Source organism: Vombatus ursinus, unplaced genomic scaffold (genome assembly GCF_900497805.2).
Source record: "Vombatus ursinus unplaced genomic scaffold, bare-nosed wombat genome assembly UNPS02014820.1, whole genome shotgun sequence".
Lineage (NCBI taxonomy): Eukaryota > Metazoa > Chordata > Mammalia > Diprotodontia > Vombatidae > Vombatus > Vombatus ursinus.
The window spans coordinates 14222903-14237105 of NW_020954598.1; the positions used below are offsets into that span (position 1 = coordinate 14222903).

At 39.3% G+C, this 14203-nt stretch overlaps 2 protein-coding genes across 4 annotated transcripts in view; one reads left to right on the forward strand and one right to left on the reverse strand.

The window, feature by feature from the left end:
• Window positions 1–10283, reverse strand: part of CUNH7orf57 (chromosome unknown C7orf57 homolog) — a 29301-nt gene extending 19018 nt beyond the window's left edge. Inside the window, exons 1-4 of one of the 3 annotated variants that reach the window (XM_027836932.1) lie at window positions 10191–10283; window positions 9831–10102; window positions 8709–8772; window positions 2445–2636 (exon numbers count right to left, since the gene is read on the reverse strand). In XM_027836932.1, coding sequence (XP_027692733.1) covers window positions 2445–2636; window positions 8709–8772; window positions 9831–9920 — 346 coding nt within the window. In that variant the 5' untranslated portion in view covers window positions 9921–10102; window positions 10191–10283. Of the gene's footprint in view, window positions 1–2444; window positions 2637–8708; window positions 8773–9206; window positions 9315–9830; window positions 10103–10190 lie in introns of those variants that run through there. The other 2 variants (XM_027836935.1, XM_027836933.1) reach the window with 2 other exon arrangements.
• SUN3 (Sad1 and UNC84 domain containing 3) overlaps window positions 9452–14203 on the forward strand; it is a 53659-nt gene continuing 48907 nt past the window's right edge. The window contains exon 1 of the mRNA XM_027836930.1: window positions 9452–9470. The gene's annotated coding sequence lies outside the window, so the exon portion shown is untranslated. The remainder of the gene's footprint in view (window positions 9471–14203) is intronic.

The following is a 14203-nucleotide window of genomic DNA, read 5'->3' on the forward strand; positions in this document are numbered from 1 at the left end:
TGAGGAAAATGATACGAAAGCAAAACACGATTGGGTTCAAATTTCAGCTGACAGTTATCACCTGTGTCACTTTAGGGACGTTACTTCAACTCTATGGGGCTTGGTTTACTCATCTGCATAACTTGCATGGTTCCCTGCAGCTGTCAATACATGATCCTATTAAAACTGTCTGCAAAGTAGAGAGACTAATGATTATAGTATTTACTGGTGAAGTTTGTAAAAGTCCAGAAACATTTTGGCAGTTCAGGCAGATTATTCTTATGAAGTTCACCAAGTAATAATCAGAAGTAGAAATTATTGCAAACTTTACTATAATGGTTAGGAAATTGGTTGAAAAAAAGAAGCAAACCTACAAATTTTAAAGAGAAGTTTAAGATTGTTTATTCAAATAGTTCACTTCAAGTAATGAGTTAATTTTTTTGTGAAGATTTATTAATTTTGCTTTTCTGAAGAAATAAAACTCATCTGAACAAACTATATACAAATTATATGCTAACAAAACTGAGAATGTAAAAGAAATGCTACAAAAATTCTCAAATTACCAGTAAATAAAATAGAGCGCTTAAAGTTCAGAAAAATATCAAGCTAGTTATAAAGAACTAGAAAAGAAAAAAAAAACAAAACCAAACAAACCCTGGTCCAGATGAATTTATATTTGAATTCTAATAAACTTTTAAAGAATAATTAATACTTTTACTAAATAAAATAATCTAAGAAATTAAGAAGGAAAATTCTTTATCAAACTCCTTTTGTGAGCAAATGTAGTCTTATTGTATTTTTATTTTTTCATTATTCCCAATTACAGTTTTGGTTTTTTTTAAGGCAATTGGGGTTAAGTGACTTGCCCAAGGTCATACAGCTAGTAAGTGTCTGAGGCCAAAGTTGAACTCAAGACTCCAGGGCTGGTGCTCTATCCACTGCGCCACCTAGCTGCCCCCAAATATAGTCTTAATACTTAAACTAAGTAGACAAAAGGACATCTTAAAGTTAAGAATATAAAAAACTGAAATGTCAAAAACCTTTCCTTCCAAACCCTCCCTCTTTTAACTTTGCTATGACTGGGGGACCACTATCCTCCCAGTCACTCATTCTCAAAACTTAGGTGTCATCCTTGACCCCTCCTTACTTTCTCACCCCACCTCCCATATCTAATCAGTTGTAGAATTCTATCATTACTACTATACTGGCTGGGCTCCCTGTCACAAGTCTCTCCCACTCCAGTCTGTGCTCCACTCAGATGTCAAAATAATCTTCCTATGTCACACCCCCTCCCCCCAATTCAATAAACCCCACTGGCTCCCCAAACAAGCTGTGGTATATGATTTTAATGGAATATTATTGTGCTATAAGAAACGACAAGGGGGCAGCTAGGTAGTGCAGTGGATAGAGCACCTGCCCTAAAGTCAGAAGGATCTGAATTGAAATTTGGCCTCAGACCAAACACTTGACACTTACTAGCTGTGTGACCCTGGGCAAATCACTTAACCCCAACTGCCGGGGGGGGGGGAAGAAATGACAAGCAGTATGATTTCAGAAAAACCTGAAAAGACTTATATAAAGTGATACACAGTGAAGTGAACAGAACCAGGATAACATTGTACACAGTAATAGCAACACTGTTCAATGAAGAACTGTGAATGACTTAGCTATTCTCAGAAATACAAAGATCCAAGACATCCTAAAAGACTAATGATGAAGCACACTATCTGCCTCCAGAGAAAGAAATGAAATTGTTTGAATAAAGACTGAAGCATGTTGTTTTTTACTTTCTTTCTTTCATTATTTTTTTCTTTTATTGGAGTCTTCTTGTACAAAATGATTAATATGGAAATGTTTTACATAATTGCACATGTATAACCTATATCTGATTGCTTACCATCTCAGGGAGGTGGGAGGGAAGGGAGAGAGAGAATTTGGAACTCAAAACTTTAAATAAAAATGTTTTTAAAAAGGGGGGGCAGCTAGATGGCGCAGTTGGATAGAGTATGGGCCCTGACGTCAGGAGGACCTGAGTTCAAATCTGGCCTCAGACCAAACACTTGACACTAGCTGTGTGACCCTGGGCAAGTCACTTAACTCCAATTGCCTTTAAAAAAAAAAAAATTAGTCCTAGGGAATTGCCTGGGGAACATATACCTTACCTAAGGTCATACACCTAGTATCAGAAGTGAAATTTGAACCCAGGTCTTTTAGATGCTGTATCTATGCCATGCTATCCCATAAAAGAGATACTAAACTTCAATTGGTTCTCAAGACAATCAATATGGTTCTGAGAGCATCCCTGATGCTCTGTACTACCTCTCAAAAATATAAAATAAAACTTTTTAACAGATGCAAACATTTATATTAAAGAAACTAACTAAAAACAAAATTTCCCCTTTTATTAAGCCTCCTTATCACAATTCATAAAAAATAACATCTCCAAAAAGAAATAACTTATTTACCAGGTCTGCCGCCTTGTTTCGCAAGTTTGACGTATTCCGAGTCAGTGTCTTTTATCCAATTTCTTCGGGAGCCAAACGTAATCTCATTATGTGGCTCTGCAAGTTCACTCAGGCCTGGAATCTGGGATGTTGGAGGAAGTGCAGTTTCTGAGGACTTCTCAGATCTTTTCAATGGAAGATGGTAATACCAATCTAGAAATAAAATACTGAAATTAGACTTAAATGTAATTATTGGCATCTACGAATTAGTTTCATATTTGTTTATACAATGTACTAGATTGTCTCTGAGATAACATCTGGTAGGTGCTAACCTCACATGAGATTGCCTTACTTCTCTTACATATTTATTCTTGTTCTAATTTATACAATAGTTTGTGAATTCCTATTTGATACACCACATTAGAGAAAGGAAGTATCATCTTTCAATTTATATTCCTAATGCCTAGCATAATCTCTTACAAACAGTAGATATTTAATGTCTGTTTGCCTGAATTAAAAAAACAAAAGAAATGAAAAGCTACAAAGCAGATCTTGTAGAACTACTAGTTCTAATGTTTCTAAAACCTACTATGATGTTGACTGTGATACTTAAATAAATCACATCCAATAAAAAGCTTCAAGTACTTCCCTTCTCCCAACTCATTTTCTACCATGTGAATTTTAAGGTTCTTTAAAAATTATTATTTTGGGGATAGCTAGGTGGCACAGTGGATAGAGTTCCAGCCTTGGAGTCAGGAGGACCTGAGTTCAAATGTGGCCTCAGACACTTGACATTTAGTAGCTGTGTGACCCTGGACAAGTCACTTAACCCTGATTGCCTCACCAAAAAAAAAAAAAATTTATTATAATTTTGATTCCTCCAGGCAGACGTGTTGTCAAATTTTTCTATGCCTCATTATTCTCTTCTATAAAAGTAAGAATATAAGTGAACCACAAGTTAAATATGGGATACATCCCTAAAAAACATTGTCTTATCTTATAACAGCACATAACTAAAAGCATTATGATGATCTTTAAGGTTTCTTTCAATTACTTAATATGTACTTAAACCCAGAGAAGATTTGGGTCTATAGGCCATCTGACTGAGATTTGAAAAACTTCTATTTTAAGGACATTTAAATGGAAAATACTAAAACAGAATTAATAGCCTTAGTATCTCTTCCTATTCCTCTATAAGTACCTTATGTTTTAGCCAAAATAGGACTATATGCTGATACAAGACGTCCCTAAATTTTCTGCCTTTTCTCAGGCTATTTCCTGACCAGAATATCCTCCCCTCAATATTTTTACCTTCTAAAATCCTACTATTAGTTCAAGACCAAGATCAAATGGACAAACCACCTTTTACTCTCTAGGCCTCAGTTTTCTAATTTGTAAAATAAGGTAAAGCAAAACAATTGTCTAAGGTCTGTTCCTGGAAGCAGCTAGGTGGCACAGTGGTCAAATCCAGCCTTAGACACATCCTAGCTGTGTGGGCCTGGGCAAATCTTACCTCTGTCTGCCTTAGTTTCCTCAACCATAAAATGGGGATAATAAAAGCACCTATCACCCAGGGTTTTTGTGAGGACCAAATGAGACAATAATTGTAAAAACTCTTAGCACAATGCCTGGTATGTAATATGTACTATATAAATGTTAGCTATTATTATTATTAATTATAATTATTTTGGATATATTTATTTGTATTCATTTTCTCTCTCATTAGAAGGTAAGCTCCCTGTAGTTAGTGATTGTTTTCCTTTGTGCATCTATCCCCAGTACCTAGCAGAGTGTTTCGCTTGTCGTAGGTACATAATAAATACTTGTTAACTGAATTACTTGAATTCAACACGTTAAAACTCAGAGATTTGAAAAGAAATGGTAGATGTGGCTGAGGGATGCTTTCACTCTTTTTCTTTGGGTTGGAGTGTGGTAATTGGAGGGATTAGTGGGGATAGGGAAAGAAGGAAGAAGGGACAAAGGGAATAAAGTTAAGAATTAAAATGAAGGTAGTTTCTGGATTGCAGTACGTGTTGGGAGATGCAACAGACTATTGGTTTTCCATGAGGAAACTTAAGGGGAAAGTGAGAGTTTTCTGGAAGTATTTATCATATTTGAAGAACTGTCAACTCAAAGAGAGAGTATACTTGTTTTGTTTGATCCCAGAGGTTAGAACTACAAATAATGGGTGGAAATTATAAAGAAGAAATTTTAATTTTCTTGTGTAAAGAGAAGGCTTCTAACAATTAAAGGTCTTCAAAATTGTATTAGGCTGCCTTGGGAGATACAGTCCTCATTGGAGGTCTTCATGCAAAAGCTGGAAGACCACTCGTTGAGTATATTGTTGTAAGCTAGAGAGCAAAGAATGTTTCATTTTTTTTTTTTTTTGGTATTCATACCCCCAGAACCTAGGACACACTTAACACATAAGTGCTTAATCAATCAATAAGAACTTATTCTATGTTGATTGATAACTGATCAAAAGAGGAAAGAAAGTTCCCATCTATCTTTTCATTATAGAAAAGTATTTTACTGCAGTGGTTAACGTTCACTCTCAAACTGGACAATATGTGTACTACAAACATTTAAGACAAGAATAATGTAGTTTGGAGGGAAGAACCTAACTAGTCAAGAAAGATTTTTCTGGTGAGATGAGAAACTTATTCCAAAAAAAGAGATAATTCCAGAAGAGATCAATAAAACCAATTCTAGAAAGTTCAAGCCTTCTCCTCCTTCCTCCCAATTTATATGATTCTTAAAAACAAAAGAAGAAATCAATTTCAAGTGTAGAAAACAGCTAGCTCATGAACACCATACTAATTAGACCTGGAGCAAGGATTTCATTAGAGGCATTACTTTTTTTCACCAACCACCTGTACCTTGAAACCTGTTTTAAGTCCCATTGACCACAAGGGGCACTACAAGAGTATGGTTGAGATAATACATATAATGTAACGTATTTACTAATTATATGTATTTAGTCATACATACAATGATATATTCAGTGACTATTAAAGCTTAAAAATGCAAAAGCTTTTGGGACAACCTCTCTAAATTATTCACCACTATTACTGAACACAATAAGTAAAATATCTATCCATTACCCATTTGCTAAATGTTCTTTATTAATTTAAGAAACATTTATTAAGCACAATTTCTTAAGCTATTTAATCAAATTTTATATAATCACAGCATCTAGGGTCTTGAAAAGGGAAGTCAACAAATTTTGTACAATATTTTAAAAAGTGAAGTCATCTAAAATTACAGTAGGCTACTAAAAGTTGCTTGTTGGGTCAAAGATTTCTTAGATTTTTTTTTCAGAGAAATCATAGCTCTGGAGCTGGAAGTATCCTTAGACATTAGGTAGCCTAACCCCCTTATTTTACAACTGAGGAATTTAAGGCAAGAGAAGTTAAGTGCATTGCCCAAGGTCATGCAGGGTCTCAGAGCACTAGAATCAAAGTGGCATGGCCTCTTGATGCATGTGTCTTCACACAGTGAAAGTAACATTTTTCCTATTTTACAGAGAAGGCCCAGAGAGATTAAAAGACCTTCGAAAGGTGAGGCCAGGTCTAGGTGGCACTAGCATCCAAGTGTCCTGAAACCTGGTTCAGCGTTCTTTGCACTCAATTGTAATCACTCAGATTTTGTCTTCTACCATTATTATAGTATCATTTATAATAGTTATAATAAGAATTTGATGAGAAATTGAATATATTTCATTTTCTTTATTTCTAATTTGATAATTCAATAAATGTGTTGAAAAACTATTATGTACAAGTTATTCTGCTGGGTCTTTTTAATAAAGACAAAGAAGATACACAACCTTCTAGAAATTTATAATCTGGTAGTGGAATAAGACAAGTTCATACATAAAAAACTATAATACCAGGCAGAAAATGATAACCACCAAAAGAGAGGCAAAAAGTGCTATAGGGAAGAGAAAGGGAGAAACTGCATTCTTGCCTTTTTTTTTTTTTTTTTTTAAGATGAAGCATGGGGTGGATACACACAGATAAGCTGATGGTACTGAAGGTAAGCCTTCAAAGACGACTAAGATTTTAGCAGACAAAAATGCCAGAGGAGGATATTCCTGGTGGCAGTTAAGGTAGGTGCAAAGTCACAAAAGTCAGAAGATACTGGCTGCTAGGGGATGAGGAGGAAGAGTGTAATAGTGAGTAGTGTAACTTGGCTTTAACACTGGATAAGATTAGGGTAAAACTGGGAAACAGCCTCAGAAAGGCAGTCTGGGGTCAGGGCACAGAGGCTGTGGCTAAGAATTCTGGGCTAGGCAATTTTGATTTTATCTAGTAGAGATGAGAAACTCAAAGAATTCTGAAATTAACAATATCAGAGCTTTTCCTCAGAACCATTAATTTGCCACAAGGTACATGGGAGCTAGTACAGCACAGTGGATAGAACTTCTTTCAGATTCAGGAAGATCTGAATTGAGTTCCACTTCTGACATATATTGGCTATGTGATCTTGGGCAAATTATTTTACCTCTCTAGAATATATAAACCAAAGAGCAGGTGCCAATCTGAATTAGTAGTGAGAATTTCATCACTGGGAGCTCCATATACTAATAAAATCTCAAGTCTGGGTAAAAAAAATTCTGATACATTTGGTTATTTTAAAAAAAGAATCTGCTATTTTTCTGAAGCTGCTCTTCCTCCCCCTTCAGAAAAGATGTATTGCATTAAGGAGAAACTAGAAGATCTTGCAGTAATCTAGGGCTGGTGGTGGCAACACAGACTAGCACCAGCCTGTGAGTCAGATGACTTGAGTTCCAGGGCTCGCCTCTCTTTGACTTACTGGATAAATCACCTACTTTGTCTGGGTCTCAATTTTTTCATTCATAAAGTGAGACTGACTTTAAGGTCTCTTTCAGGTTTGATTGCATGAAGTACCAAGGGCCTGAACTAGTATAGTGCCAGGACATAGGAAAACAAGGGATAGATAGATGCAAGACAGCCAAAGAAAACCGTTCCAGAATGCATTCTATCATTCCTCTATCACTTCTTCCTCTTTGTCCAATTTCCTTTCCTCTACTTCCAGTCAGTCTTTCCCTTATTTTTTCTCTTTCTCCTCTCTATTAGAAGTGAGAGTAGTAGTTAAGAGTTGGGGAAAACAGTAAAGAAAACCATCTCACTTCTCTCCCCACTCCCAACCCTCAACTCCATTAGAAATAATAGGTATCAACCATCACTTTAAGTCCAACAATTGTTAGAATGGACAATCATTAAGTAAGTTCCTGACTTCAACTGTTCTATGTGAGCACAGGCAATTTCATTTACCTCCATGAACTTTCGTTTCTCCATCTATAAAATGAAGATAATACCTAAGCTTTTTAAGAGCAGGGACTGTCTTTTACCTTTCTCTGCTTCTCTATCACTTAGAATAGTGTCTACTACATAAAAGGGGCTTAGAAAATGCTTGTGATATATAACTCCTCACAGGGTTGTTATGAGGTTCATGTGAAGTATGTAATGCATTTTGAAAACTTTAAAGTACTATATAATTGTCCATTATTCCAATAATTTCAGCTATTCTGTGAGACCACTGGCCAATTAAACTTCTTTGGGGCTCAGTTTCCTCTGTAAAATGAGGATACTACTACTTGTACTCCCAATTTTACAAGGTAGTCGTGAGAAAAGCACTTTGTAAATTGTAAAATTATACATAAATGTGAGCTATTCTCATATAAACATGGAGTAGGACATAAATAGAAATAGGACATAAACAGAAATAGATTAAATGATAAGAAGGCTGCATGGTATAACCAAGACTGGAGTCACAGAAGTTGAGTTTACACTATCTGTGTTGTAAGGTAGTACTTTATTACCAGAGAGTGGATTAATCTCTCTGGCCCTCGGTTTTCTCAGCTGAAAAATGGGGAGGTTGTGCTATATTATCTCTAAGGACCTTTCCAGCTCTAGAGGTACGGTTCCCTTTGGGGGAAAAAAAAATCAAAGACACTTTAGCGGATCTAGTAAACAACTTTGATGTACTACCGTACTTTGACCTTGCTCTTCTTTTGTTAGAATAAGACAACTGTTTAAAATATGCTTAATTTCCTTTTTCATTTCTCATCTGTATAAGTACTGAGATAAAGAAAATGTCCACAGTCTCTTTAAGAGGATTTTTTTTTCTGAAAATGTGTGATAACTACAATTTCAGAAGGAAATAATTTTGAGCTACAGGTGGGTTAGGTTGGGAAATCTGGGATCCAATCTATAACTTTCTCCTTGGAAATTATTACAAAGATTAAACGGCCATACTTACCACAAGGGGCATAGCGACTGGTAGGTAGAGTAAGGTCCTTGCTTGTGTTTCTCATTTTGGAGATCTGTAGGCATTGTTTGTAAAAGAACAGAATTAACACTTCATTCTTATAATTATCTTACTAGAGAATAGTGTTATTTTACTAAGAGAATCACAATTAATTCGGATAATTAGTTTACTAAGGTAAGAAATCGGGCACAATTCTTCTGACCGATGCATTAAAGGCTAGAAAAGGATCCGGGTTTTTGCTTCCAACAGGATGCAGCTCGTGCAAGTCCGTGCAAGTCAGCGCCCACAGATACTTCGCTGAGCAAGTGAATGACACCAAGGCCAACCCCAGCTCCGGGCGCGGGCTGATCTGGGGGGAGGGGAGGAGCGGTCCCCAAAACTCATTTCCCCTCCTTCGCTCTCCAGCCCAGCAAGCTCACCCCGCGTCCCCCGACCCCTGGGCCCTGAGGCCGCGTCCCGCCCCCTGGTCAGCCCACTTCTTCCTCGCACCTTTCACCCACCACACTCGGGCTCTGCACTGGGCGTCCGTCCGGGCGAGGCGGCGAGGCTGGGGGTGGGGGCGGCCGACTGTAGTCCCGGCCTGGGGTAGCTGGGAGGCTGAAGGCGGCCGAGCGGTGTGCAGGGTCGAGGAGCAAGGCGCGAACGCAGGAAAAACCGGTGTGGCGGCCCAAGGCTCAACAACAAGCCGCCGTCGCCGGGCAACGGAAACTTAAAAACCCCAGCCGAGGCTGCACGCGGGCCGGAGCGGCCCCGGTACCAATCACGGGCGCGCGAGCCCGGGGAGGCGGGGAGGCCTACCTGTGGGGAGGGGCTGCGCGCCTAGGGGGCGGGGGAGGCTGCCTGAGGGAGGGGGGTGCTGCGCGCGGAGGGAGCGGGGGAGCCCGGGTGGAGGCTGCGCCGGGGGGGCGGGGGGCTGCGGGGGGGCCTACCTGTGCGGAGGGCTGCGCGCGTAGGGGGAGGGAGAGGCTGCCTGAGGGAGGGTGTGATGCGCGCAGAGGGGGCGGGGGAGCGCGGGGGTGGGGGGCTGCGCGCGGAGGGGGCGGGGCCGCCCAGGGGTCCGGGCGTTGGGTGGGGTGGGCGTTTCGGGTCGAGGAACGCGGTTGAGGAAGCTACCTTTTGTGGGCGCGCTGTGCAGCTGCTTTTGGCTTCCTTTCTTTTCCTGGAGGGAGTTTTGTGACCGGTCCGGGTAGGTCGCGGTGTCATAAATTTTGAGCGAGACTGGGCTTTCGGCGCCCTCTGGTTAACCCAGCCTTTTTGTACAGATGAAGAAACCAGAGAGAAGGCCCAGAGAGGTCGAGTGACTTTTCCGAGGTCCCACAGGCGGTGGCGGAGGCTGGATTGGAGCCCAGGTCCTCTGACTTCAAAGCTGTTTTCACTGCACGAGACTTTGGGGAAAGAAAGGGTCTAGGCCGACTGGCTTGTACGTAGGTAGAAGGCACTTAATAAAGTAAATACTTATTGACTCGAAGTTACCCTGTTCAGTGCTGGGCTGTTCCCTTTTCGTATTTGCTGACTGATAGAAACCCGCAGACTCCTCCTCGATCCCTGCCTCAGGCCATCCGGGAGAGGCCGGAGCTTTAAACACCGGTCTGCACTCAGATGAGCTGCCATCCGCTCTCAGCCCCAAATCTTGACCCTTGTCCCTCCTCTCCTCCCTTTCTCTCTCTCTCACACACACACACACACACACACACACTCTCTCTCTCTCTCTCTCTGAATGGAATAAGATAGGGAAACTCACTCTTCAGCTTTTCTCCTTAAATTCTATAGTGATCAAAATCGTCCATCAGGTTGTTTAGTGATAAGAGAACATTTCTCAACTTGTACCTCACCCACAGCACCTTGTACAGTAATTTGAATTTTCACATGTACTCATAGTAAAATGTAGCTAGTTTATCCTGAATCTTTTACCCCTTCCCTGTCTCTCTAAATAAAAGATATTCCAGAGGGAATTCATGTGCTGAAGGACTTGGAGGAGCACATTTGCCTTCCCACCCTTACCCCTAGATAGATTCCATAACTAGTAGGAGTTGTTTAAAGTCTTGCCATATAGGAATAATACTGTCTACACGCTTAGTCTTTCTAGTTGCCCAGATTCTCAGTCTCAGAGATGTGTTTAACTCCTCACCCCGTATACTTAGTCGTTTGCCTAGCCTACCAAGGTGTTTGCAACATGTTTCACATCTCTCCCCTTTTCTCAACTCACAGGGCTACAGCTGTAGTCCAAATTTCTTACCACATTGGACCTGGGCTATTATAATTATGATAGCCTGCTACATAGTCTTCATTATACCCTGAGGGTTCCCTATTATCTCTAAAACAAAATACGAACTCTTTAATAACTAAAGCCTTTTACAACCTGCCCCCTAACCTACTTTTGCAGCCTTTTAATACATTTCTCTCCTTCATGTATTCTGGTCTTTCTGACCGACTTGGTGTGCCTCACACTCAACACTATTTCCCTGGCTCTTAGCCTTTTTTTTTAGCTTAGCTGTCCTTTATACTTAAAGAGTACACTCCCCTCCACATATCCATCTCTTAGAATCTCTAGTTTTGTTCAAGGCTTAGTTTACCTACTTTTAGCTTTTCTGATTCCCTCCTTTTGTCCCCCAGGCACTAAATGCTGGCCTCATTATCACATTTATTTTGTATATAATGTGACATATTATCTCCCTCTCAAAAATAGAAGGTTCTTGAAGATGAGCTTTTTGCCTTTCTATTCCTAGTACCTGGTACATAAATGCTTAATAAATGCTTGATTATTAAGAAATTATGCAATACCAATTGAGGTGATTTATAGGGTAGTTTAAGAATCAGGTTTTCTTCAGATTAAATGTATCAAAAGGAGAAAGCACATCATAATTTGTAGTCACTTTATTTGATCTGAAGTTGGTGCCAGAGATTCTCTTAAAGTTAGTGAATCATAGGAAATATGCTCCCTAGGTAAGCTTTTATAAGACCAATTCAATTAAACAAGCATGTATTAAAGTGCCTAGTGTGAGCAATATGTTAGGCTTTGGGATTCCCAGACAAAAAGGGCAAACTTTATTAGTTTTAGTTTAGTTTAGGCAGCTCATTAGTACTTTATTTAGAAAGTTTATATTCTACTGAGGAATAAAACATCTAAGTAAATAGATAATTTGGGCAGGAGAGGAGACTAATTACTAGGAGAATTGTGAAAGGCTTCTTATGAGTGGTGATATCTGAACAGAACCTTGGTGAAAACTAAAGATCCTAAGAGGCAGAGATAAGGAGCAAGTGCATTCTGGGAATGGAATGCCATCTGTGCAAAGGGCACCAAGCAGAGGATGCAATTCTGAATTTGGGGAACAGCAGGTAGGCCAGGTTAGCAAGTACAGAGTGAAAGGGAGTAGAATGAAGTAAGTATAGAAGAATAAGGGTGATCCGAAGTGTGAGAGGCATTCAAATGCCAGGCTGAATTTATATTTTATTCCAGAGGCAATAGGGAGCCATTGAAGATTCTTGAGCATGGAAGTGATGTTCACACTGCTATAAGAAGGCTTTGACAACTGTGTGAGGAATGGATTAGAGAATGATGTAATAGGTAACAAGGAGACCAATTGAAAGCTTTTGGCAATAGTCCCATCAAGATGTAGGCCTGAACTTTGTGTGAGTAAAATGAAAGACATAGATATGAGGAATGTAGAGATATATTCATGAGGTAGGAGGTATGCAGACAGCAAGTGGGGCACTGGATGGTAGTTGCTGGCAGGAATCACTGGGCTGTCTCCAAATTTCTGAGTGTAACCACCTTCCCTGCAAGTTCCTTTTTATCAATACTCCTTTACTTCTCTTGTCCTTTCTCCCTGGCTACTCCACCTAGCTCTTCATATACTAGCCACAGGGGAATTAGACAGGCCCTTGAAGAAGAGGGCAAGGTTCTGCCTATTGAAATAAAAAGACAAATTAAATCAAATTTCACTTTAATGTTTTTGATTTCCTGATTGTGTTGATGATTGTAGGAAGGGGTGAGTAGTATTTTATTCTTAATTTATGTTTTTTAAGTGTATTCTTTTGACTTTTAAACAGTAAAATGTTTTTTAATTGGATTTCATGGTCTGGGAGTGCTTATTGAATTTAAAATCTTGAACTTGATCTACAATTCAAGAAAACTTGGCAATTGATTGACTATAGTAGGGGTTGAGGAAAGAGAAAGGGTGATTCTAAGATTGTGAACCTAGATAACTAGAAGGATGGTGACACTTTCAATAGAAACATTGAAGTTTAGAGAAGGGGCAGATTTATGGGACAGAGGGAATAATGAAAAATTATAATGAGTAATTCTTTTTTTAGACAGGCTGAGTTTGAGATGCCTTTGGGACATTAAGATAGAGATATTCAGTAGCGGGCAGCCAGTGATAGATGTATGACTGGAGTTTAAGGAAGAGTTAGGGCTGGATATATAGATTTGAGAATCATCTTTGTAAAGGCAATTGAACTTATGAGAGCCTATGAGATCACAGAGAGATTGTGAAGACTAGAGAGAAGAGGGCTCAGGACAAAGACTTGGGGGAAGTCCACAGTTAGGGAAAGGGACAGGTATGAAGGTTCAGCAAAGAAGGCTGAAAAGAAACAGTTAGTTCATAGGAAAGGAATAAGGAGAGAACCATGTAACAAACCAGGAAAACCAGTAGACATTAGGCCAGAGGTTGCCCAGAATGATGGCAAAGGGAGAATAGCCTTAGTGTGAGGAAGTCCTTAGTCTGGCATCACACACTATGGTACTGGGAGAATGGTGTTTCCTGCCAAGCAGAGAAAATTCTAGTGGTCTTCCTCTCTTGTTTAAGCCTGTGCTGAAATGTAGTAAGGACTTTGTTCTTGCTTTTTGTTTTACCTGGAGGAAGGGGCGGTAATGCAGAACAATGCTTGGCAATGCCTGCTGAGAGCTATGAGGAACTGCAGGATGAGCGACCACTGAGAGCAGAGGAGGGGCCATCATTTGTATCTTTATCTGCCGCACATATAGTACTTGGCACATAGTAAACAAATAAATACTCTACCCACTTAGAGCACTGGTGAGTGTGTTCTAACTGAATGTATTTCTAGCGAAGAGGCTACTAGGTTCAGTTAATGATGTATCTTTCATAAGAAGCTATATATGATAATCAAATTAAAATGAAGCAGTTCAAGTAGGTAATCTATGAAAGTTCCTCCTAACCCTTAAATCCTCTGATCTTATATGTGACTCCATGTATGTTCCATTAATGTGGGCATACTACATAGACATGTAAGTCAAGGCATTCTCTTGTGGAAAATCTCTTTCTTGTAGGCCAGTTCCTGGCTCCTTCTCTTGTATCTCTGATTCAAAACAGATAGATAGATAGGTGTGTATGTAGATGTATCTACATGAATACATGCACCTAGAACACTTGGTGTATGGGGGAAGATATATGAATATATATGTGAATATATATACTGTGATTCATATATATATATATATATATATGTCACAGATCTTTTTTTGT